This window comes from Siniperca chuatsi, linkage group LG21 (assembly GCF_020085105.1).
Source record: "Siniperca chuatsi isolate FFG_IHB_CAS linkage group LG21, ASM2008510v1, whole genome shotgun sequence".
In the NCBI taxonomy this organism is placed as follows: Eukaryota; Metazoa; Chordata; class Actinopteri; order Centrarchiformes; family Sinipercidae; genus Siniperca; species Siniperca chuatsi.
Window position 1 is genome coordinate 17,881,831 of NC_058062.1, and position 26,872 is coordinate 17,908,702.

The window sequence follows — 26,872 nt, forward strand, 5'->3', positions numbered from 1 at the left end:
GAAGACGTGACAAAGAGTAATCAAGTGACACAGAAAAACGAAGCACACCTGAAAACTTCTTACCACGGTTTCCTCTTTTTCCCTGAGGTGTTGCACTAAAGCTGACTCAGACTTGTCTGATTATTTGGCTCAATATTCATAATCATTGGGTAGGGTTTGGAGGGGTAAAAGGGTGTGAAATTGATTTAGATTTTTTCAAAATCATGAGTGTTTTGATCAATGGACTGACAGATTTGATTGGGGGCTTTTTCATAGATGAATGAATCAAGCCAGCTAATTTAAGGGAGCAGTAAAGATGAACTACAATCTACACAAACCCCTTCTTCTATCAGCGAGTATGTGGCAACCAGCATGTGAGCACTTTAGTCAGGTCCTGGTCATTTTCAAAACCAGGTCAAAAGTCAAATTGAGCCAAATGAATAGCTTAAATCAAGACACTAAAGAAAGAAGCGGCTCCTTAAGGATCAACAAAGATGTAAATCGATCTGCATGGGGCTATGTTTCATATCCAACAGTATTCAGCTAACTAAGGGAATAGTTTGACATTTGTGGAAATACTTTTTCACTCTCTTCCTGAGAGTTAGATGAGAAGATTGATACCACTCCCATGTATGCATGGTAAGTTTGAAGCTATAGCAAGGAGCCGGTTAGCTTGGCTTAGCACAAAGACTGGAAATAGGTGGGAACAGTTAGCGTACAAAAACTGAAGTGCAAAAATTTGGCGTTTTATGGGGAATTCTGTGCTGGACTATTTCTTGGCCAGACACAGTAAGTGCTGGTCGGTGGATTTTGTTACCTTTGGACAGAGCCAGGCTAGCTGTGTACCCCTGTTTCTAGTCTTTGTGCTAAGCTAACCGGCAGCAGCTTCATACTTACATACAGAGTGGTATCGATCTTCTGACTCTCAGCGAAAAAGTGAATATGCTTATTTTCCCAAAATGTCAAACTTTAACTATGGGATTATGATCATTTAGACAATTCCAGTCAAACAACCTCGATAAACCGGTTATAACCTTAAACAAATTGTTATAAAAAAAAAATGTCTTTAATAAATACAGCTGAGGTGTGATGTGTTCCTATACGTACCGAGGTGTCCCGGGAGGGGCAGAGGGGAGTGTGGACGAGGCAGCGTGGGAGACGTGGTGGTCAGGATCAGACTTTTCCTGTTGCTTGTACGACAACTATAAAGGAAAAGAGAGACATACATTTGAGGATGAGAGGATATTGCAATTGCTGTGTCACCACAGCAGAGTTGTGTGTGTGTGTGTGTGTGTGTGTGTGTGTGTGTGTGTGTGTGTACTGTGTCTATTTGCTTGTTGCTATGCATGAATATGTGCATACTGTGGCTGCATGTATAGGTGCAGGCAGAAGCAGACATGTGCAAATGCATGGCTCACTGCAGGAGCACAGCAGCAATAAGTGGAATTAAATTTCCTCAGCCATCCATCCCTGTCTGCCTCCTCTCAGCCAAGATAAGAAATGAGGGGAGAGAGTGTGGGAGAAGATGAGAGAGTGGCAGAGAAGTTAGAGAGAATAGAGGCAACAAGCGAGGGAGAAAAGAAAAGATAAAGATGAGAATCGTAAAAAAAAAAGAAAGAAAAATGGACGCTGTTCCCAGAAAAAAAAAAATGTTGCAGAAACAGCCACTTTTCTATGACCTCAGTTAATTATGTTTGGGCCGCTGTCATTACCACACTGAGTCACCTCAAATCTGCCTGTGGACTCCATACACATTCATGCTGCCCATGATATTATTGTATCAGACTCACACACCATTAAGTAGTAAATTGAGCGTGCTTTTTGTATTTAAGCCCCCTTATTTTGTTAGAATGCTCACACATTTAATTCGAAGGCTTTTTAAAACATGTGCAGCACAATGTGCTTTGGTTTCCACGGCAGTGAAAACAACTGGGAACAAACAGGAGGGAACAAACACAATGCCAACAGCATCACATCTTTCCAGCTGTCAGATGAAGAGAATGTTTGGTTTCTCTCCACTTTCAACCGCTGTCACATGGGGGCAGAGAGACTGTGTGTAAGACGGGTGGAGAGGGAGACACTGACTGTTTTATAGAAATACCTCGAACATTACAGCGTTTTCTACTATCCAACAATAACAATTAATGACTGACCTCACAAGGAATTTTACGACACAGAAAACAAACCTGTTCAGAAAACAAATCGAGGTCATGCTAGTTAGAAGAACTTCAACTCAACTTAAAAACACTAAAGACAGAGCACACTGCAGCTTCAAACCCATGGATGTAGACGGACACACACTGTTTGTGGCTGTGTTAACATTTGCCATCTTTACTTGCTGGACTTGCTGGGCCACCTTGACAAGCTGTCAACAAGGGCATTGAAGAAATCATATATTTTCATTCCTGGGGTGTAACACAAAGCTACTATCCGTGTCTGTTTATGTCAGAAAAACATGACCTTCCAGTGGCCTACACCTGTAACTTAATTTTGTGTGTTAAATTGTTTTCTGCTTTCAAATATATTCCTCATTCATATAGAGCTATGTATACATATATAAATATATTTGTATAACTGCATACAAAATATACAAAATAATGATTTTTAAAATCTGAATTGAGTGCAAATAAAAGCGGTTTAACTGTTGGTGGCAATAAATAATGGAAGGTTTCAACAGTGGGAAAATACAAGTCAGATTTGCTTTAGGGCATATTGCATGATTTTCCTTTAAAAACTGGAGGCTGTGTGTAAAATGGGAGGAGGTCCAGATTAATGTAAAGTTGATCTAAATGTTTGATTAAAAAATGATTACAAAATATTTACAAAAAAACAAGTCATAGTAGCTCATTTGGTCATATTTCACAGTTTCAAAAAATGATGCAGTGGGAGGATATCCACATGGAAATAGTGGTCTGAAGTGTCTATGAAAAAAAAATTAGAAAGCTATTAATTATCTGAAAAACTCTCTTGGCCATTTTGCACGCACTTTTAAGACGGTCCCTAACTTCAGATCATCAGTTTCTCTCTGCTGTCAAGTGGTGCAAGGTGCCAGATCATAACGTAAAATCGGATCATGAAGTAAAAATAACAGCTGTGAAACTATATACTGCACTGAGCAAACTGACGAAAAAGTTATTGAGGTTCAACCTCGCTGATCATCTGAATAGTGAACTTGATACTACCTACTACACAACGGTTTTAGCCTCTAGCCTATTTGTTTACATTTTGGCAAATCTGCATCATGAAAAGTGCTGCTGCTTTGGCTATTAGCAGTTTCTGTTTGCACTGTGTAGGCAACAATCACATGGATTAATGTTTATACTGAAGAAAAAGTCTGAACGTGATGCTTATGAGACAAAACCTGAGATTATACTGTAAGGAGCACCTTTTTTCTGTGATTTCTAAACAGATTTGTGGACATTTATTCTCAATGGACATTGCCGATTCTTGTGAGTGAGTTAGCAGTGTGTGTGTGTGTTTGTATTTGTTCATGTCCAAATAATGTATTTATATGTGTTTTACATCCCTACTGCATTGTGGCGTCTTTTAGATGACAAAAGAGCTCCCGTCCCACCAAGAGACAGTTGACAGTTGATTGGCTGTTGGAGTATTACCAGCAGCCAATCATGGCTGGCATTTTCAGCCGCCCTCTTGCCCATCTGCTAACACCACAGACTGAGCTTGTGACTCTGCAATCCAATAAAATAATTTATTTTCATATTGCCACCTAAAATATTACAATAGGTCACAAAACTGCACCAGCACCATTTCATCTATCTGTTTTCATTATTTTAACTGCACAGAGGATGTCTTGATCGATCAGATCTATAACTAGCCTTTATGGATATTGATCACATATGCCAAAAGGTTGGATTTAACGTGTAGGTCCGATAACTGCTGTTGTGCCATTTCACACACTCTCTCTCTCAACTGGATCAATTATATCCTGACATTGTCCTATAACCTTAAACCTTTTTCTCTAAAGCTGCAATAATCTCACTGTAACACATTCCCGAGCCCTACAGCTGATCCCAGTAATACCAATCATCTCAGTGAGTGCATGTGTGTCTGTATGTGTGTGTGCGTGCATGTCTCAGTGTTCAACATAGCTTTCATTACATTCAGAGTAAAGAGAAAGACAGAGAGAGACTAAAACACAAGACTATTCTTGGTTAATGGATTCTCAGGGCTGCAGGAAATCAATGGAGGATGGCTATAAACGCAAAAAAAAAAAAAAACACACAGCGCTTGGCCTTGAATTTAACGCTGTCAGTATTTGGAGCTATGTGTAAACATGTAGGCGCTAACTGCCGTGTGTTTACTTTACACATCCAGCAAGAATGCAACTGCTGCTGCGGAGTCCAAATTTCAGAGCGGTGCCAGGGGTCTGTTTCTTGCTCGATGGTCATTCAAGATCGAGAGAGGGGGGGAGGGGAGGGAGAGATGCACTCCACTGCACTCAGTAAATCTGGATTCTACCGGCTGCTGCCAAGGGCCGGAGAGAGGGATGGAGGTGTGTGTGGGGGGGGGGATGGTTAGCTGGTACAATCGAGGCGTGAAAGCAAGAAGATGGAAAGCAAATGTTCAGGGAAACGGGGTGACTGCAAATTCAGTAGAACGAAACTTGAAAATGAAACAAAGAAAAAAGTGAGAAAAACAAGAATTAGAGACGCAGGTTGGAAGCGCCCTCAGGGGTGCTCATCACCCACACAGGTGCAAGGTAAACATGACCCAATTTTTTTCCCCCATCACACACACACACACACACACACACACACACACACACACACACACATATATTGCACGACAGAAAGCATAAACAGAGCACACAGGGGAATCCTGTTCCCTGTAACCGTGAGCAGATGACACAGGGGGGAAAACCATGACTCTAACAAAGCCAGACAAACAGGAGCCTTCATCTTCTGCATGTTCAAACTCTTTCCTCTACTTAACAGCAGGGGGACCATTAATATTGATCAAACCAAACCGCCCATTTATATGAAACCACACAAATGTATGTGATATACAAAGTAAACTAGAAGCAGATCTGAGGCATAGAGGAGGAGGGATTGAAGCAAAACACAGAGACAGATAAGAAAGAGAAAGTAAAGCTAAAAGCAAGAGCTCTTCAAAGAGCTGAAAGAGAGCGGCGGAGGCGGAGAGGGAGGAACTGCTGATGAGGAGTCGGGGAAGACTGGTGTGTTTACCTCCACAGCATTAGGAGAGCAGTGAATGAATGTGAAATGGCTGGAGATAGAAATGATAGCGGTGAATAAAAGATATGTTTGTGGAAAATATGAAAGGGACGATTCAGGGAGGAGAAAGGGATGCAGAAACAATCAAATACTCAGTGTTTTTCATTTTATTTTCTTGGTAAGAATCTACACTTATGAAGTGTGCATCAGCCCCTTTTTCTTTTACTGTATACATATCTGTGGTGAAGTTTTCTAGCAGCATTAAAGGAGTGGAGCACTTTATTCCAGGAATAAAAACCAAAGGAAATTCATTTGGCGTCTACAACCCTGGAGGGAATGGGAGAGGAGGGGGCCATGGTCACATGACGGCTTGTTGCTATGCAGCGTGCGGCAAGGAGGCTTCTGATAACGCCGACCAGGGACCACAGCAAGGGAGAGGAGAAGGAGGAGAAATGCTGCTCAATATAGATGTCACTCAAGTTCACTCTTCAAGGGCAAGGGATAGGAGAAACGATTTCGTAATGGTGACACAATGTGAAATGTCACACAAATCACCTGGCATCAGGTAAAGGAAACTATAACTCATTGGGCCGAGTGACATTCAATAACCAAAATGTCACAGGTTTCATCCCTGCAACAATAATCAGTAGTCTGTATCCTTCCCTAAAATAACTTAACATCAAAATTATGAAAAAATGAAAAAAGAGAGAGGAAGAGATAGGAAAGGAGATCAACAGGCGCTTTTTTAAGAGTGGAAGTAGCAGCAGCAGTGGAGGGGGAGAATCACTCACAGGGAAGTGAACCATGAACTCATCACAAAAACAATAACCATCATGTTACAAAGTAGAAAAACCAACATGGCGTACAAACAAACAACTGAACCAAATGACAAAAGAACATACTGTATGTGTAAGGGCACTGACAGGGAGAGAACAACATATGTGCTTGCAGTTTGTGCTGTAGGTAGTTATAAAATGTGCGCTGTCCATCCTTGATGTCAGACAGATGTAGACAAAAGCAGGATTCTCATTTCTAGCCGACGACTGTCAATTTTGTCGTCTGAACAGACTTGCTGGAAAATCTTATCGGCTGCAGCTAGCTAGCTTATTAAGCTAATGTTAGCTCCATGAGTTGGTTAAAAATGAAGACTCCAGCTGGCTCGTTTTAAAAGTAGAATCTTCTAAAAGGTCTTAAATAAGCACTTGATAACTACATACACACTTTGGTTTTTGTACAGATTAAACAAAAGACATAAAATGATATCATGCTAAAAGGCTAACGCTACATGTCCCAGGCAAAAAGTCAGTATCTTACCAGTTGATGATTCATGTAGAAGACATGGAAATTAAGAAACAGCATTGTTCTTGTATTGCAGTGTGGAGCTAGTTTTTCCTACTATAAGTATGATAAGGAAAAATGTAAAATCAGACTCTAACATAACCCTGTCTGACTCTAACATAACCCTGCTTAGCTTGCATACTTGTTCATATTTTTCAAACAGTATGTTTTCAATTTTAAAATTACAGGAGAAAAGCTTTTAGGCTAACTTTGTCTTGGGTTGCTGGAGTGTGAACTCCCCCAAATCTAATAAAGAGCAGGACAGAGGTGCTAATGTTAGCCTAAACTCTAATAACATCTAGGAAGTGGGGAAATACTACACAGTGGATGTGTTCGTCGGGAACAAGGCTTTTTTTCTAACACAACATGTAACCCCACAAAATAATGTAGTTACGTAATGATGTGCTTCTTGGCTATGGAAGTAATGCTCGGTTACTACTTTAGGTACTGCTGTAAGCTAACCATTATGCTAACGATTGCAGCTTACGTTAGAGCAGATAAACACACTGTAATCCATCACATTTTGGTTTTGTAAAGATTAAAAACGCTCTTTCAATGCCAAGTATCTCTCTGACTACAGCCAACATGTGGCAACATCCAAAACTTGACAGGCCCGTCATGCCTAGTGACGGTTGCTAAGCTATGATTGGACAGTTACTGTTAAGGAGAGGGGTTAAGCAAACTGTCTATTTACAATGATATAAAACTGAAAAAAGTAGCAAATCCTCACATTTCATTTAATCAAATAATTGTTACAGGTCTAGCATTAGGGTATATCAGGCTTAATTTAATACTATACAAAGAGTGGTGTATGTACAGGATATAGACATTATGTATTGATTCCTATTGGCCCATCCAAGTCTCTTTAAGTAAGTAAATCTAACAATATTGTCCACCGGGTCACGTGAGCAGCAGTAAAAAGCAAGGACAGAAGCTAAAATGGTAATGGTGATGGCCTGAGGCACAACACTGTCCTCAGCTCCATCCGATCTTCACTTGACTGCACCAAGCATTGTGTTAAATGTCAAAATCATCGCCAGGCCTAATACACAATGGTCAGGAGAAAAGTCAAACAGATATGATGATCCTTTCTTTTGCCTCTTTCCTTCCCAGGTTCCTCAGCTCTTTGGAGTCCCAAACATCTCTGACAGCACTTCAAAGCCACTCAGCCGGGATGAAACGCACTATTTTCTTGTTGGGTTTTTTTGTGTGTGTCTGTAATAGGCTCAAATCTTCTGTCTCAGACTGGGGAGCTACACAGCAGCTGACAGTAGTAATATCTATCAAGCACGGGTAAATTTAGTGCTGTTGAGAAGCCTGTGCCCTCAAATGTGTTTTCCTGTAAGAGAAGCCCTGAGTGGGAGACAGTGGAGGAGAAAGAGGATCAACGAGAATAAGAATCCCATAACTCTAAGAGGAGAGGAAAGACAGGGCCATTTACTGAAATCAGGAGCTAATGGGAGATGTATTGAATCCTGCACTCTTGGGGAAAGCTGCAGCACTGCAGTCTGACTCAGGTGTCATGACCGCCCACTGACCTCCTTTGGTTTGCACGTAATTGGTTAAGTGAAGTGTAATGGCTGATTTAGTTACAGCGGAGGAGAGTTTATGAGGACCTGGGTACGACTGTGTGCGTGTTGGTGTGTTGAGAGGATGTACTGTATGTGTGTGAGAGTTGTGTGACTCTGTTTGTGCATGCAGGCACAAAATTGGGTGTGATTATATCTCTGTGTGTGAGCTGTCTGCTCCTGCCCCAAGTGCACCTGAGCCAAAGCACCTAAGGGAAAACACACACACACACACACACACACACACACACACACACACACAAAATATTTGTTCTCTCCAATTATTGCATTTATATTCAAGTCACTCCCCACTTTCCTTTAGCATCCAACCAGTATCCCCTTAGTTACTGTTGCTACGCATGTCAAGTTTTCCATTCTTGCGCGGCACATAATGCAGTTTACAATAACTGTGGCAGATTTCGCCCCTCGAAATTCTTAGTAATTTTTTTAAACAATGGCTCCCTGAATTCAGACATAGGTAGACAAAGCAGCTTCCTATTTCTAGCCAGAGACCGCTAGCAGTCGCTAGCAGACTGTCACTAGTAGATTTTATCAGCTGTAGGTAGCTAGCTAATCAATGTTAGCTCGCTGAGTTGACTGAAAATGCTGTCTGTGTCTGTCTTTTTATTTTTTCCCAGCTGACTCTTTTAAAACGGGGTCTCACAGTAAATACGCACTTGGCTGCATACATGAAATCATGCTAAAAGACTGAGGCTAAAGTTAAATGTCCCAGGCAAAAAGTCAGCATCCTCACAAGTTGATGATCCATGTAGAAGACATGGAAACAAAGAAACATCATTGTTCTTATATTGAAGTGTGGAGCTATTAGTCCTAGCATTATAAGTATGATAAGGAAAAATGTAAGATCAGACTGTTTCATTCTAACATAATCCCATTATGGCTGCTTAGCTTACATACTTATACATACTACATATTTTTAAATGTTTCATTTTTTTTTATTACAAGCGAAAGGTTCTGAGGATGAGGACTAACGGATGTGTGTTGGCAAACATAACGCCATCTCGGGGAACATTGACTGGGATTGCTGGAGTGCCAACTTCCCCAAATCCAATCAGTGTTGCCAACTTGCCGACTTTGTGGCTAGATTTAGCGACTTTTTAGACCCTCTTAGTGACTTTATTTCTAAAAAGCGACAAGCAACTTATTCAGTCCATCAGGGAAAAGAGAAATATATTCAAATATATTATATTGTAATTAATTCCCATACATGCTGCATGGATTTTTTAACGTTAACTGTTACCCCACAAACTAATGTAGTAGGTGGGTTAAGACTGGTTACTACTGCAGGTTGTAAGCTAGTTAGCCGAACATGCTAACATTTGGAGCTTACATTAGAGCAGACAAACACACTGTTTTCAGTTCCTTACACCTTTGTTCTTGTGTTTTTTTGGTATTGGAAAGGCTAAAAAATAAGACACAGCCCTCCAAACGCTTTAAATGCTGAGCTTCTCTCTTACTACAGCTGCATGCACGCCGGCTTCAGCATGTGGAGAAAGCCAAAGCTTGACAGACCTGCCGTGCTTAGTCACGGTAGCAGAGCTATGACTGGACAGTTTTAGCTAATAGTCATTTAGTGAACAAACTATTATGCTCACGAACACAATCTCATGTTTAAATGGACGGTTTGCTGGATTTTCCTCACTTGACGTACAGAAAGGATGAATGAAAGAAAGGAGGAGGAAAAAACAGAAAGAAAGTGAAAGAGAGAGACCAAAGAAAGAAAGAGTGAGAGGGAGGGAGGCAGTCAAAGCTAGTATGCGTGTCTTGCATGCTCACGTAACCTTATGAGCTGGTCCCTAATGGAGGAGCAGACACAGATATCACCCCGGGGTCCTGCGCTCCATCTCAGTCTCTCCTCCTTTCACCTCTTGCACAAGCTCCCTCTTTTCCACCTCCTTCGCTTTCATTATCTTAATCGCTCATTCCCTTGTTCTTCTCTCTTTCCTAGCTGTGACTTTGGGAAATGTTTGAAATTATCTTTAAACTTTACATGATATTACACAGTAACAGTTTAGGCGTTCAGCTCACTCTCCATACACTGAAGCCACCCTGCATTTGATACACATTGCAGGATTTTCAAAACGATTCCTCTTGGGTTTAAGCACCCCTGCGGTGTGGCAGAGACTTCTCCCTTATTTCCATCTGTCTGCCTGTGTGTCGGGGGCTCAGGTGTGCCATAGCGAGAGTCTCTGTTGTAATAGAAGCCGGTTTAATCCCTGATCAGCAAGGGAGAATGAAGTCACTCTGAGAGACTCAGCACGACATCAACTACTGCCAAAGAGGAAACCCCCGCTGCTTGAATGTCAGCTCAAATTTTCAGGCTGTTGACATCAGAGTGATTAAAAGTATCAATTATAAGCACAAATGAAAATGGTGCTCATATTATTTATTTAAGAAATGCAATAATGTGATACAGTATTGATCCCTGCAGGGAAATTATCTATTTACTTGTCATGCTTTACACTAAAATCATATATATATATATATATATATATATATATATATATATATATATATATATATATATATATATATATATATATATATAGCCTACTATAGCTGGTAGGGAACTTCAGCTGGGTAAAAACTTCCCCCAACTAACCCACCCGATCATCCAACTGACTCCAGATATAGCCATCTAAAACTTGTGGTTCTGTCTGACTCATCTTTGGCTCATGTAATCATTGATTGATCACTTCAGATGGTGAATCAGTCCACTTGCTGGAAATGTCACTATGATGAGTCACAGAGGCCCCTTTTCAATAACTTGAAGTTACATTCACATTAGGCTCAACAAAACCATAACCAGGACCAAAAATATAGTGGTAAATAAACTATAAATCTCAATCTCAAGGTTCATTTTCAAACATCCATATGTTGCTCAGTTTATTTCTTGGACATATTTACAGATCAGAACTTAAACACATCTTCTTTTCATCGTGTAACAAGACTAAGAGCCTACAGCCATGCTAGCAGCTCTGTGAGGCTGTACTAAGGCACAGCAATGCTTTGAGCTAAAGGCTAACGTCAGCGTCATGCTGATGTTTAGCAGGTATAATGTTTACCATGTTCGCCATGCATGTTAACATTAGCTAATTAGCACAAAACACAAAGTGCAGCTGAGGCTGATGGGAATGTTTGATTAGTTTTGCAAGTAATAGACAAATTTAAATTTTGATCTGATGATGGCGCGAGTGTTCATGTAACCGTTTGCATGACTCTCTTGAAACAGATATTGGTCAGTTTGAGTACTTTAGCATTACATTAATTTGGATGCATATCACTTAAAAAGCATACTATGATTGCATATCATACAACTTGAACAAAGTTTTCACATTGCATCCTAAACTGGCCTACATACAAGCTGCCAGACCTTTAGTGTTACAGTAACAGTATTCTGTAAAACACTAAAAATCACTAAGACTTTCAACAGAAAAGAGCAGACATCTAAAACCAAGTTAGACACACAGGCAAACACGCAAACAGTGACCTAAAACACTAGTCACGCTGTCAATACGAGCCTCTTTGTAATGTATACTGCAGACACTGTTGACTCACACAGAGAAAGGACTGAGCATCAGAGAGACAACCACACCTCACCTCAAAGAAACCAAATCATCACTCTGCGTCTCTTGTTGTACCTTTTAGTGCGTCGGAACATGCTCCCCTTTGAGTATCTAGACGTAGCTCTGAGCAACAGGAGCAGCAGCAACAGCTGAGCGGTGAAGGAGAGCAGTCAGAAAGCAGCACGTCTCTGGGAATATGTCATCGCAATGCAATGTATACTGTAGCTCCCACAACCTTTATTTGTGCGCTGGTGTCTGTGTGTCAAGTGTGGCCAAGCAAGGGGGAGAGAGAGAGAGAGAGAGAGAGAGACACAGAGAGAGAGAGACAGAGAGGGAGGGATGGAGGCAGATAGGTTGGGTCTGTATTTTAGAGGCTCAACAAAAGGCAGCAGGGGATTGTGGGTCATTTCCTCAGAGCAAGGGGGCCCTGGTACAGAGCGTAATTTTGTGACTTATTTGTGGTTGTGTTTTCCTCTTTTTTGTTTGCTCTCAATGTCTGTGAACTGAAAGAACCTGATGGGGAGTTAAAAGCTTTTACTGCAGGCTATGGACACCATGAATGAAAGAAGCAGAGAGTGAAGTGAGGTTAATTTATCTCAGCGGAGAGTGAAGAAATGACTAAGGGACAGGGTCATGTGGACTGTTACATAACTGAAAAACAGATGTTGAATAGAATCAAAGATTTAACAAAACATAACTGATGAGGATGTATGGCACACACACACACACATACTCTCAATGGCTGTGTTTACCCATGAATGGGTGCAGTAGACAGATTGAATGTGAAGCCAACTCCACCAAGTTCATCTATAATGAATGGTGGGGCTGATAGCATCCTACAAAGGGAGACTGGATGTGATGCGAAGGAGACAGACTGAATCCAAATGGAAGATGTCTCAAGAGAGAGGGTCATGATGGTAGAAATGGGAAGTATTGGTGGAAAGTGAAAGACAACAGTGAGATGGATAGGAGAACACAGCCTGAACACAAACAAGAGTTGGTCTGAGGCTTCATTTCATGTTTGATTACCCATGATGACTTGGGCTGAGGGGGCAGCATAAAGAAGATGGATAGGGCAGAGAAATGGTGGAGACAGAGGTAGTGAGCTGTGACCACTTACACACACACAAACATAGACCCAGACACACACTCACAGATTTGCTCTTACTCAGTGGAGCAATGACATTATAATGAAACACCTTAAGAGCCTTATTAACACGCTGTTGGTCTTATTTTTCACACTCTCTTCCTAATAATCTATACATCGTGCAGCGATGGAAGAAGTATTCATATGTTTTACTTAAAGGTCCAGTGTGTAGGATTCAGTGGCATCGAGTGGTGAAATTGCAGTTTGCAACAATCACCTCACCCTCCCCTTCCAAGCGTGTAGGAGAAACTACGATGGCCGCAAAAGGCCCAATCTAGAGCTAGTGTTTGGTTTGTCCATTCTGGGCTACTGTAGAAACATGGCGGTGCAACATGGTGACCTCTGTGGAAGGGGACACACTCCCTATGTAGATAAAAACAGCTAAGGTAATGAAAACACAACGATTCTTATTTTCAGGTGATTATACACTAATTAAAACATACTTATAAGTCCAATATTCACTCTCTTTTTAGCTCTGTTTTTGGTCTCCACCAACTGCAGAGGGAAATATCTGGTTCTTTAGCTGCTAAATGCTCCACTGTGTTCATCAGCTAGTTGTTACCTCTGTCTGTCTGCAGCTTGGTGCTGAGCAGGTAGTGCAGTGTGAATTTTAGGGCTTATTCTCTGCGGCAACTGGATACCACTGTGATGAGAGTCACGAGACTCAACCAAAACAATAACCTTGTGGGCCGGAAAAACAAAACAATGAGCTGAAAGACACTAAAACGCTGAGGGGAACTGCAGAGTCAGGTGATAATTCTCTGTGGGTTCATCACTACGGGTGAACCATTTCACAAAGTCATCTCATCTATTGTTAACATAAAATGTACTTGAAGTATCAAAAGTAAAAGTACTCATTATGCAGCAGAACGGCTCCAGTGTTGTATTATCATATACTGGATTGTTGAATTATTATTACTGATGGATTACTGTGTAAGCAGCATTGTACAATGCAGTGGATGGAGGTGAAGCTACTATGAACTAATATTTATACTGTTGGGTAGTTTAATCTATAAAAATGGATCATATTCTATTAACTAATAATATGTTTTTATTTAAAATCTCAATATGCAAAGTAACTAGAAACTACAGCTGTCAAATAAATGTAGTAAAACGTACAATATGAAAATGTCTCTCTGTGTCAGGTGAAAACTCTTCAGTGTTACTTTGTTCATTATTGTTTTTTAAATGTATCCACAGAACCAACATGGTGTTCTTTGCTACTTTAACACTTATTTTGTTTGAGTTTGAGTTATTCAACTGTGCTGTATGTTTTATTGAATGTGTGTGTGAATTACCAAATCCTACTGTATTGTGTGTGGTTTTTTTGTTTTTTTTACTGTATTTCAATCACTGTGTGTCTGATTTTGTCGTTTTTGTGGCGCGTGGGTTGGCTAAAGCTGATTTGCTAATATACTGATAAACTAACAACCAGACAAACTAAACTCCAAGTGTGTAAAGGGGAGACAGAAAGAAGAGCAAGAGAAGGGATTTAGAAAAGAGGGATAGAGTGGAGCTGGAAAGCCATGGGGTGGAAATGAGAGCGGAATAGAAACAGATTAATAACCAAGCAATAGGGAGAGAAGAGGGGAGATAAAGAGCGAGTAACTGAGCAACTGAAAAAGGCAGAATGGCTTTCAGCACCATGGACAGTCTCCAGAGCTCACACTCCGACCCCAGCCGCTCATTCACTCAAGGACCACACACACTCCACACCACAAGCACCACTTAAGCATCCTCAGAGCCCAATCATGAGCAGCTTCCCTTGGTGTGATTGTTTTTCTACATGGAGGGACCCTGTCTCTCCCAGAGAGGAGAGAAAAGACAGAGGGAGGGAGGGAGGCAGAAATAAGGAGGGAGAGATGAACCAAGGTAACACTCACCTGCTGTTCTTGCGAGGCAGAGGCAAATCCTTCTGGAAGAAAGTCAAAGAAAAAGAAAAAAGAGAGATCAGGTACAGAAAAACACACTACTATACACTTGCAAAACATGCCATTTAGAGACTTGACAAAGCTCTTCTAGAGCAACAGGAGACATTATAACAGGCTGGGTAATACACCCCATGATTAGTAAACTGGCCAATATGTGTAAAATGTGTGACATTCCTCTTTAAAGTCACCATAAGCTGATATCAGCATTTGACAATAAAATGAAGGAAGTATTTAAATAACTGTTAAAATTACAGTCCAAGAAGTAAAACATTCTGTATTTTAATTTGAATTTATTGTTAAATATCTGTATCATATGGCATGAAAGATCCATAGATGGATAATTGTGGGCCCAGATTAACCGTGACTCTGTGCAGTATGTGTTCCTATGCTAAAACATTACAATGCTCCCAGGTCTTTAATTTTATTTAATTTTATTCATTTAGGAGATCCATCTTAATGCCCTTATTATGTCAGTTGTGATTTAGTAGAGCATATTCCCAAACAAAGTTAGAATTAAGATAACACAAAACAATTGACTGTTCACTAAACCCCGCCCCCGAACAGGGACTGTCCAACCAATAGCTTAGCAACCATAACGAGGCACAACAGGTTCTGGATGCTATCAGAGTTTATTCTAACATTGCCAGCTCTGTCCTGTTCTTTATTGGATTTGGGGAAATTTAACTCCAGCAACCCCAGCTAACTATACCCAAGATTGCGTTACGTTTGTCAAATACATCAGTAAGTCCTCATCCTAAAAGACTTTTTTCTTATAATGTTAAAAGTTAAAAGTGAGCATATGCTGTATACTGTATACCGGTAACCTCCAACTTGCTTGTCCAAGTTTGTAAGCTAAGCAGCTAAACAGGTTTATTTTAGAATGAAATAACAGTCTGACATTTTTCAATGTCATACAAATAATACTAGGACTAACTAGCTCCACACTGCAATATAAGAACAATGCTGTTTCTTTATTTACATGTCTTCTACATGGATCAATAACTGATGAGGATGGTGACTCTTTGCCTGGGACATGTAACGTTAGCCTTAGTCTTTCAGCACGATATTATGTATGTAGCCATCAAGTGCATATTTAAGACCTATTTTACAGGGTTCTTGTTTTAGTTCTTTTTAGCTGACTTGTTCGAGTCAGCTGGAATCATTAAAAAGATAACATTTTCAACCAACTCATGGACATAACTTCAGCTAACTAGCTACAGCTGATAAAATCTTTTAGCAACAGTTGTCAGTTCATCCGGAAAAATCTATGGTCTTGACTTGCAATGAGAACCTGCTTTTGTCTACGTCTGTCTGAAATCAACGACCCACTTGAACTTATCCTGGTTAACTTTGCATGTATGTACATTATGTATTTGCATCTATGTTTGTTTTCAAATAGTCAGTCTGTTCATTTCTGCCACTGAGCCAGGGCACTCCCCCTGACTCCCCATCTCTCCCTCTGTCCTCCCATCTCCTGAGTCCAGATGGACAGAGTACATTGGGCTGAAGCAGCAGCAGACACTCACTGCGCAGAATGAAAACAGCGTGAGCAGAGCCAGATCTCATGCCAGCATAGCCTGGCTCTTTACAAAACCCTGCACACTGAGATAGAGAGAGAGGGAGGGGACAGAGGGTGTAAACAAGGGTGGAGTAGACTGCTTTCATGCCCACAGCCTTAGCCTTGAGCCTGAGTATTCTGGTCTTCAGCTGCACGTGTGTCTGTGTGTAAATGAGTATGTCAGATGTGAGCCATTACGCGGTGTATGGTAGCAGAAGCAATTAATGCATTAGCCGCTTCACACCTTCTCCTGTCACACGCAGGGTAATGTTGTTAAGGTGCTGTTAGCATCTCATCGACCTCCTTCTAACCACAGTCAATGCAATTATTAGGTTAACCTTCAGATAAAGATTTTGTGTGTGTGTTTGAGTGAGCACGTATGTGCGTGGACCTGCTGCTACTGATCTCCTGTGAAGCACAAAATATGTTTTATACTGTGGCTGCCTGAAAGCTCTGTGTTACAAGGACAAACCTCCAACACAGCAGAGTGTTTTTATGTTGTCTGTCACCATCCATAAGGTTAATGTCACGGATAACAATTACTTCCAGAGGAGAAAGCTGAGGCGCCACAATATACCAAACAGAGTGGAAACCACTCAACCAATAAAAATAATAGAAAAGAATAATCTCGCCCTCTCCTCACCTCAGGATCATAAGCCAGTCACGGGCTACACAGCTATGGGACTGCATGTTCCGAGGGTTTACGTGTTAACAGAGACAAATCCCTCTTTACAAGAACTGAATATTCAACCCATTGATCCCTCCTCACTTTGTCCTTCATTGATCAGGCTAATTGACCCTGAGCCGTCAGAGCAGAGGAGACGATGGCTTACAAGAGCAAGAGGCATCAAGAAAGGCTCCTCAGTGACGAGGAGGGTTGAAACCAGACAACAAAAAGAAGAATTTTTTTTTTTTTTTTTTAGATTTTTCATATTTTATGTATTGAACTAATCAATAATATTTTCAGTAAATATAATTTACCATGATGAAGGTCTAAATGCTGTTTCAAAACCTGCTCTACACTGCCAGGATTAAATTCTGTATATAAATAAAGAGTGAATCCTTGGCTTTAAAAGTCAAATTTAAATATATTGAATCTAAAAATATTGCAATCACTCAATTAAATTCACACCATGTGTAATTTTTTGCTATGCAGGCGGCTAGCTCTGGCAACGGCAAAGTCGTTCTGTTGGTTGGTCCACCACTTCAGTCCACATTGACATCTCAACAACTATTATAGATTACCATGATGCTTTGTACAGACTTTTGATGTGTCCAGAGGATTAATCCTACTGACTTCAGAGATCCCCTGACTTTGTGCAGTGCCATAATGCTGGACTGTTTGCTAACTGCTTCAAGTGTCGCAGTCATATAAAACAACAGGACTGTTTTGCATAAATAGTCAATTTAGAAGTAAGTGCTAAAATAAAATCCAAATGCATTAAACCTATTAGTGGAACAGAGCAGACAGTTATACCAGACCTGTGAACATCTGCTTACTGCCTGTCTGATATCCATCTGCAGGGCTCTTTAATGTTCAGGCATGTCTAGACAATAAAAAGAACCAGTTGGCACATTAAACAAAGTGCAGCCGCCTCTACTGGTGCCTGAAATAATAAATAGGCACAATGAATATGATGCCTCCATCTTCACTTCCTCACATGACCTCTTTCCCTGGTTCAGGGTTGCACACAGTAATCGAGAAAAGTAGCTGCAAATGCAGAATTATAACTGAGAGTCTAAACTGTGCCATGAATCTACAGCACTGTAGATTAAATCCCTGTGCTACGGTAGCTCAATTATTAAATCCCCAAGTGACACGGCTGTTTTTAACCCAATAAAAATTCCATTAAAGCAGTCCTGCATCATCCTCACTTACATATTATAATTCTTAGGAATCAGTGTCACATAGTATCTGCCTGAATTTCTCCTCATAATCCTTAATTCCACTTTAATTTGTAAGAAAAGAGACTCATTTCCCAATTCCAATCTCGACTTTGTCAGTGGTCATTGTGCCAGAAGACTAGCACACCAGTCCGCTTCTAAATCTGCCTTTGTGACTCACAGTCTCAGCATTTCCACAGACAATATATCATTAAGGAAATATTATCCAGGAGGAAGCCTGAATTCTCTGTGACTCGATTCTCCTGTGGTATAATTAGTGTGTCAGAATGCCATGCTTGTTGCTCATTGCATGGCCGCATTTCCCACGTCACAGCATGTAAAAAGACTGTTTGAAAAAGCATCGTCTGAGGCTGATGTGTAGCCGGCTTTAGAGCTAAATGTTCTCTCTGAGTCCCGCTAATGAAGTCTGGCGGTGGTGAAGGGTGACTGACAACAGATGGGAGGCTCTGTCACAAACATGACATGCCCACCGATCACAGATTAGAAAGCAACACAATTCCACACTATATTTGCGCCTTTCTCTGACAGGAAACGGCTGCTTTTTTTTTTTTTTATCCAGGTTTAGCTTCGTCCTCTGGGGGAGTGAGCTGAGGTTTGAGCTTATAAACGATTGTCTGATCCCTTCCCAGGCTATCACACTGACAGGAGTGTTTATGTGTTTGTGTAAAAAAATTAAAATGGGAGACTGTCATTTTGCCTTAAGATTACTTCAAGTGCTTTTTAGTATCTAACCTGCAGAGGGCCTATTTCTTTCAAAGCATGTTCACTCTGACAACAAATAACCTTGTTTATGCTTCAACCGTAGCACTCATACAATGCATGTTTTTTATGTTTTGAGTCATTGTCTCGATGCATCATTTGTTAATTCGCTCAACCTCAGGCTTCAGAATGTACAGAGATGAAAAGGAAGTTGAAGTAATTTTCACAAGCCTTATTTACATAATTTGGACCCAAAAATGTCTTTTGTTGTCTTGAACCAGTGGACAGATGTTGGTTTAACCATTAAAAATTATGATTGTCTGGGATGCTAGTCTACAGCCATTCAGCGAGGTGAAGTCAGCTAGTTTGCTAACCAGTGAGTCAAAACATCATCCCTCCAGCCATCCATTCAAAAAGCCAGGGGGTAAACATTTTGATGCAGGCAGTAAACCATAGCTGAGACTTCAAAGTCCAGTGAATTTTGTCTCCTGGTACACGTTTCCCTGCCATAAAACTATAAAAGGTCCTTTGCTGTTGTGTCCTTCATCTTGCCTGTAGTAATGAAATGGTATTAGCTGAGCTGCATGCCTATAAAGCACATTGCTGATCTGTCGGGATGAGCCAGCCAGTCCAATCATTTTGTAGACACACTGCACAAGAAAAATGGTGGGGAGTAGGCCCGGTGAAGAACAACAGGGATCAATCAAGGAGTGTCCTGCTGCCAAGAGACAGTGACCAGGCCAGTCATCATCTACAGCAGTGACTGACTAACCGATCTGGCAGATGGAAAAGGCAGAGGGGCTGATGGGTGGGGATGAGGCATGAGTGTCATACATTCTAGATGGTCTGGTGCTCTTTATTTATTGTGTACTTATTGTGGACTTAAAAAAAATTAATTTAAATTTGATTTAATTTTTGGCTTCAATAGCGCCCCCTACATTAGTGTTCTCTAGAGGGTGTGACTATTTGGTTCCAAAAGACGATGTTAGTACTGTAATTTGATTGGTCCCATGCCTGTGTTGGCAGGCACACAGGCAATTAACCAGCTGGGGGGGGACGGGACACTGTTCGCCCTTGAATAGCCCCATCTTTCATTTTATCACTGTATGTTACTCCGTACATTATTACGTTATTCTGTACCTTATTCCGTGGTTTGATTCGAATCAGTGGGGAACATGCATGATGTCACAAGACTAAAGATTCCTCTGAGTTTCTGGTCATTTTCCGTCACCACAATTGGACCCACGAAAGAGAGACAGCTAATGCTAGCAGGAGCTACCGATGACTCAGCAGGTGTTCAAATAAAACAAACAAAAAGTAACGTCTTGTGAGAATCAGTGCTAATGCTAGCATGCTAGGCTAACCACTCCGAAAGTGGAAGCTAGTTAGCCTACCTTGCAGGCCTCTACTTTCTAAGTGGAATACAAACTTAATAACACGTCCAGTCCTCCCAAATGGTGAATGTTGTAAAAAGACAGACAGCTTAAATTGCTAACAGATGATAGCTAACATTATGTGGGCTTGTTGTAAAAGAGATGACTTGTGTCAACATTCACGGGCTATACAGGGCTATGACATGTGCCAGTCAATAGCACACCCCATACGTTGACAGCGAGTCAAGGGAAGCACTTTCAGAGGCATGAAGCTTGGACGCCGTTTCCACAAAAATGTCCAAAAACTGTTTTTAAAAAGGGAGTAATTTGCACAGTAGCTGCATTATATCATTATAGTTTATATTTCCTTACACAAAAAGTGTGTAGGATTCAAATTTCAGTTCAACTTTTCATATAGATGACATATTGTTTTATAGCAATTTTATGCTAACGTAATAAAATGATTATTATTTCTAAATATTTGCTTTGTATAGTATGCATAATGGCACATATATGTGTGCCTGCAAGCCAAATGCAGGGTCACAGAGCACAGGGGTCATAAAGATCTTCATTTCATGTTAGTCATGTTGAAGCAATGCATCATGGGTGTGACCCCTGACCCCGACTGCAGGGGAGTGGGGTGTGTCACCATATGGTGCTGAGAGAATGATTGTGTGTGGCTGTGTGTGTGTGTGTGTGTGTGTGTGTGTGTGTGTGTGTGTCAGAGAGAGAGAGCGAGAGTGTGACGGTTGGGATGATGAGACCCAGGGGAGTGACAAGGCAGCTGAATAGGACACGCAGAGCCAATCACACGTCAACACACCATTTTATAGACACACACACACACACACACAAATATAATGATAACACATACCTATGTGTTATCATAAAACTCTATGCAGATAAGCTAAATACACACATCCCTTAAACTATAAGTCTACACACACACACCAAATCATTCAGCTGGCCTGCCTATAGCTGTAAAATGCCAGTGACTTTGTGAGTCTGACTCTATGATGATTAATTCCCTTGCAGCTCCTGCCATACATCACAGCAGCAGAGCAGTGAGCTGAGCGTTGGGGATGATGAGACATGAAACCATCAGCACACCTCACTACTAATCCTTCCTTGATTCCTTAATACCCTCTCCCCCTCTCTCTCTTTTCACAGTAATAGGGGTCTATTTGCCTGTGAGCAGCTCAGAGGTGCAATTCAGAGCCCTCGCTGACAATTCTTCTTTTTTCTACTTTTTAAAGCAGTATATTAAAGGCAAACTGAATGAATGCATGAAAATAAATGCACACACACTCGCATGCACACACACCCACAGGAGGCTGCCCTCCGCCGGGCCTGCAGGCTGCTCATCTCTGCTCAGTTCACTTGACTGAATCACACAAAGACGGAGGGGGGTGTATGACCCATGGTTAAGCAGGCTGCTTCATAATGGATGAACACAGTCATTTGAACACGTCATATCAGTATGCACGAGTGACGATTCATTACCAACATTTTCCCAAAGAGACGGTATAGTCTGCATAAGCTAAACTAAATAAAAATGATCCTTTAAAATGATGAGCTTTATAGTGATGAGAGGTGAACATCACAGCAAAGCCACAAGCCTAAATATCACATGACATGTATTTATAAAAAATATGGGGTCAGTTTGCAGCACCCTCACCACCTGAGACCAACTGTGTGACCTCATTGGGAAACATACAGTAAGAATACCTTTTTGTTTGGGGCTTTGCTTAAAGCATCATGATTAGACTACAGACTTTTATTCTCTTAGAGCTGAGACAACAGGCCTAATTAATCAGTTAGTCAGACAATGAATGGGTAACTATTTCAATAATCTACTAACCAATAAGTCAGTTTTCAAGCAAAAATGCCAAACATTTGCTGGCTCCAGCTTCTCCAGTGTGGAGGAGGATGTCACTGTGTGAGGATTTGTCACTTTTGCAGTCTTACATTATAGTAAAGTGAATATCTCTGGATTTGGACTGCTGGTCGAACAAAGAAGAGCTATTTGATGACATCAGCTTGGGCTCTGGGAAATTTTGATGTTCACTTTTCACTATTTTCTGATGTTTTACAGACCAAAGAACTAATCGAATGTTCGAGAAAATAATCAGCAGATTGATCGATAATGAAAAGAACTGTCACCTGCAATATATGTTTGGATAGTGTATGTACTGTATCAAGCAAAGTGTAATAATGTCATGTTCTTTATAGACAGCTGGTTTCATTCCTTTTAAGTGGCAGTATAAGAGCTAATAAATACCATGATGTAGGCCATACTATAAGGTAAAATCTTCTTAAGAGTCTCTATGTTAATATTGTCATGATATATACTGAGGCCTGTAGGTACACTGATGAATGCTGAAGCCATAAACTTGTCATTACAAATGAATAAATGAGCCTGTGGTGTAAAGAGATGATGTGTGAGTGTGTGGCCTAAAGCTGGAAACAATGGGAAAGATTATTTTAAGAGACACATCACAGGGTGATGATGTCCAGCCGGCTGGACGGCCAAACCAGCTCACCTGCAGCCTCCGGCGCCGTATTATCCCCGAGTCATCCATGGCGTAATGAAGAGCGGCGGGGCTCCTGGCGGGGATTTCCCCTCACTGAAACAATCTGTTGACCCCCCCTCACTAATCTGTGTTTTGATCCAGCAGGGCTGCGGCATCCACCCGAACTGCGCAGCAGCAGAGGCGTAAACACACAGAGGGAGTCCGGTGTCACGTCGAAGAAGCCCACGAAAATACACAAATGTCAAGCAGTCCCATTCTGTGTGCGTAAAAAAAAATGTCTCTTTAAAAAAAAAGAAGAAGAAAAGAAGCAATGACAGCGGTTCTCTCAGCCCCACTTCTGACCTGTGTCCTGTGTCTCAGTGCTGCCAGTCATGCTGCCGTCTCTGCGGTCTGCGCTCCTTCTCGGAGCATCCTTGACATTTTGCCAGAGGTTTTTGTGCGCTTTGACGCTGTCCAGCCGAGCGACTGGAGGCCTGAACAATCGCTGCAAACACAATGTCCCTGTAGATCAGCCGAGCCGACACTGAGCCCAAGTTCTTCTGTTGTTTCACAACAATTCCCCGAAGAAACGTGACCTTCTTCCCACATTTGGTTACAAAGGACAACGTGTTCAAAAGCGAGAACAACCAGGCGATTATTTTACACACTACTGCGCCGTAGCTGAGCAGCGCTGCTCTGAGACGCGCTTCATCCTCGAGCTCCTCGGTCGGGCTGACATTGTCGCTGATTCGCCGCGGAGGAGCCTGCCTGGTCCCGTAAACATCACCGTGAGTGAGGAGAGCGCGTCCATCCCTCTCGTCCCGATTCAGAAACACTTAAAGTTGAAACTCTTCTCCGTTTCATTCACCCGTGATTTCATTGCTCCTCAACCTTCACTTCCTATGAAACTGGTGACTGGACGGGGCGACAGCAGCAACGCGATATTTGTAGCCCCTTCCTGGGATCCCCCCCCCCCCGCCCCTCCTCCCACACGCACACACGGAGTGTCTCCTCGGATGAATGAAAGGAACATCCAACCCGGGTCCACAAGAAACAACCCACACTACATGGGCTCACGCGGTTCTCAGTTCAGGATGGTGCGTTTAGGGCTTTTTAAACTCATCAGGGCTGTCTGTAGATATTACTGCTGCTCTTATATCCTGAACATGGGTTGGACAGTCCAAACTCAAATTTTGGACATCCAAGTTTGTCAGACGATGTGTAAATGTGTGTATAGAGGCCGGTTGGAGCCACATTCAGCACCACAGACAGCGACACAGGATTCACAGTAAACCGCCATTGTGGGGAAAGTTGCCCCATTTTACAGGAAAATGATAATTTACTCACCTTTCAGTAAAAGTAACCTGGTCTCGTTAAGGGTTGAGAGTCATTCTTACACTGTAGTTTACTTCCAAACGTCTAGAAGGCTATGATTTGCACTGCAATGCGGATTGTTGAATGTATCAGCAAAAGGAAACATGATGGCATGACTACCAATGACACATACAAGGTGTAGGCTGTAGTCCCCACATTTTAGGTTAATTCAAGAGTTTATTCAAGAACCTTTTCCTTGAAGTGTACAGGGCTAGGAAAGGGTTAAATACATTGTGGAGGATCAACCTTTCTGTCTCGGAGTGGGAGACGTTACAGTATTTGGCAAGTTTTATTTATTACAGATTGACATAAATAATGAATAATGATGCTTTTTTAAGTCTACAATATGTGCACAACATACAGTAAACAGGCCTATCACGCTACAGCCACCAGGTGGTTAGCTTAGCTTAGCATAAAGACTGGAAACAGCTAGCCTGGCTCTGTGCAAAAATAACCTACCTAAAATCCACCTACGAGCAGCTCTAAGGTGCTGGTAGGTGGATTTTGTTATCTTTGAACAGAGCCAGGCTAGCCGTTTCCTCCTGTTCCCACTCTGTATGCTAAGCTAAGCTACCGGCTGTTGGCTTTACTTATATATTTAGCATACAGACATGAGGGTGGTATCAATCTTCTCATCTAACTGTCGGCAGGAAAACAAACAAGCATATTTCCCCCAAATTATTAGTCTTGTGGCCTTGTCTTGCCCTTTGATAAAATCTAGACCGTTTAAGACTGTTATTATTTTAGTTTCTCTTGTGTTCACATGCTGCATATTCCTAATAAAGTTTTGTTAAATCAAATAAACAAATAGGGGCCCAACTGCAAATTGTTTCCCAGGGACCCCCTAACAGCTTAATCCAGCCACAGTTAGCCTTGATGTGTGCTAAAACTGCAGTTTTATTCTTTCACTTTCGCTATATTCTGACTCAGCTCCAGTGGCGTGTCCAGACTTTTTTGACTGGGGTGGCCCAAGTGGGGCACTGATTTATGAAGGGGTTGCACACACACGTCAGAATAGCATTCATTTACTTTTTGTCTCCACTACTCGTATCTACTTGAATTACTAACATTACAATTCAATTCAATTCAATTATATTTATATAGTGCCAAATCATAACAGAAGTAATCTCATTGTGCTTTTCAGGTCTAGACCGTACTCTTTATAATATTATTTACAGAGACCCAACAGAGGCAGAAATACCTGCTGACAGCGACAGAAGGAGAGAGGAGAGAAACGAAAAAGCACAGAACTACAGGAGAGAGAAGATGTTGCGTTAGTAACATGCAGTAATGGGATAAAAATGCAGACCATATTAAGCTTCCATACTTTATTCTTTAAGTCCTCAAAAAGAAATTGTACCTCTAAAAGTAGGCTACATACAAAACAATGCACATTCAAAAATGCAGTCATAGTATAAACAAATTTAAAATAAATATATTAAATATAATGATAATATATTAAAATAAATAAATGGCCCGTGCCACCCCAGGCCACTCCTTGGACACACCCCCGCTGTGATAAACGCAGACCCTGTAACAGAGTGAGCCTCTGCATTATTGTCGATTAATACTAGGAGATTCCAGTTAGGCTATAATATAATCTGTCATCCACATGACATTTGTGACCCTGAACACAGGATTATTGTGCGTGGAGAACAATAGACCTGAGGCCAGAAAAACAAACAAACAAAGCAAACACTCAGCTTGGGCCTTTGCTGGATCACACTGGGCAACACGATGTTTCCACCCATGACATTACTTCCGTGATTGACAGACGGGTAGCCCTTTGGCAAAGTCATCGCATAATGCCTTGCGGGGGATTAGGACTTTCACACAGTTTTTATGTAACATATGGTCTGAACTGCCCACACAGCCATGACCTCATCAGTGCCAGACACAGCGAGAGATCTGCAACAGAGCGTCCAAACTCGGCCCACGCTGGCCAGTCCGAAAGGAAATGGGCAGGAAGGCTGCAGGGATGCTGCTGGTGTGTGTTCAAATGACTAACATTTGTTTTTCTTTTTTGTAAAGAAAATGCTGTCTGCAAAGAATTCATAGACTGACAAACAAAGTGGCCGATTGACTTCAATTTCATCTAATCTTTTCCTCAACAGGTAAACCAATTGTCTTTTTAGCTATGCTAGCAGCATGGCTCAATGGATGGCCATGTAGGTCTGTCTGTCAGTCTGTCACTTTGGTTCGGACGGAAATATCTCAACAACTATTGGATGGATCGCCATGAAAGTTTGTACAGACCTTCGTGGACCCCCGAGGATGAATCCGACTGACTTTGGTGATCCTGACTTTTCCACAAGTGCCACAAGCAGGTCAATGGCATGGCTGGAGACTCTTAGTCTTGTTAAGAAACACAAAGCCAAGAAACAAGCAAAGATAAACAAAAGGCTGTCAGACAACAGTTACTAGTAGATATAAAATCACATAAAATAAAAATACATGGCAAATGGCAACAGCAGCAGAGCAGCAGAATCAAGGAACAAGCAGACACACATCTTGGGGAAACTTGCCAATTTGCATTTACATTCTTATGTTTACCTGTTTTTTATTCTTTGTGGGTAAAGGATTGAAAATGCAATGCATGGCTATGCCTACATCTCTTTCTATACCCCTGCTGTGGCAGAATGTGTTCAGAGACGCACAAATCTAGTCCAAAAAAAAAAAGCCCCAGTAAGCAGGCTGTTATTTGT

At 41.4% G+C, this 26,872-nt stretch overlaps 1 protein-coding gene across 4 annotated transcripts in view; it reads right to left on the minus strand.

Annotated features, from left to right (window-relative positions):
• LOC122869436 (microtubule-associated serine/threonine-protein kinase 1-like) overlaps window positions 1–23,732 on the minus strand; it is a 46,824-nt gene extending 23,092 nt beyond the window's left edge. The window contains exons 1-3 of one of the 4 annotated variants that reach the window (XM_044182455.1): window positions 22,824–23,732; window positions 14,698–14,729; window positions 1,087–1,181 (exon numbers count right to left, since the gene is read on the minus strand). In XM_044182455.1, the coding sequence (XP_044038390.1) occupies window positions 1,087–1,181; window positions 14,698–14,729; window positions 22,824–22,862 (166 nt within the window). In that variant the 5' untranslated portion in view covers window positions 22,863–23,732. Of the gene's footprint in view, window positions 1–1,086; window positions 1,182–11,742; window positions 11,868–14,697; window positions 14,730–22,823 lie in introns of those variants that run through there. The other 3 variants (XM_044182452.1, XM_044182454.1, XM_044182456.1) reach the window with 3 other exon arrangements.
• Window positions 23,733–26,872: the final 3,140 nt, after the last annotated feature.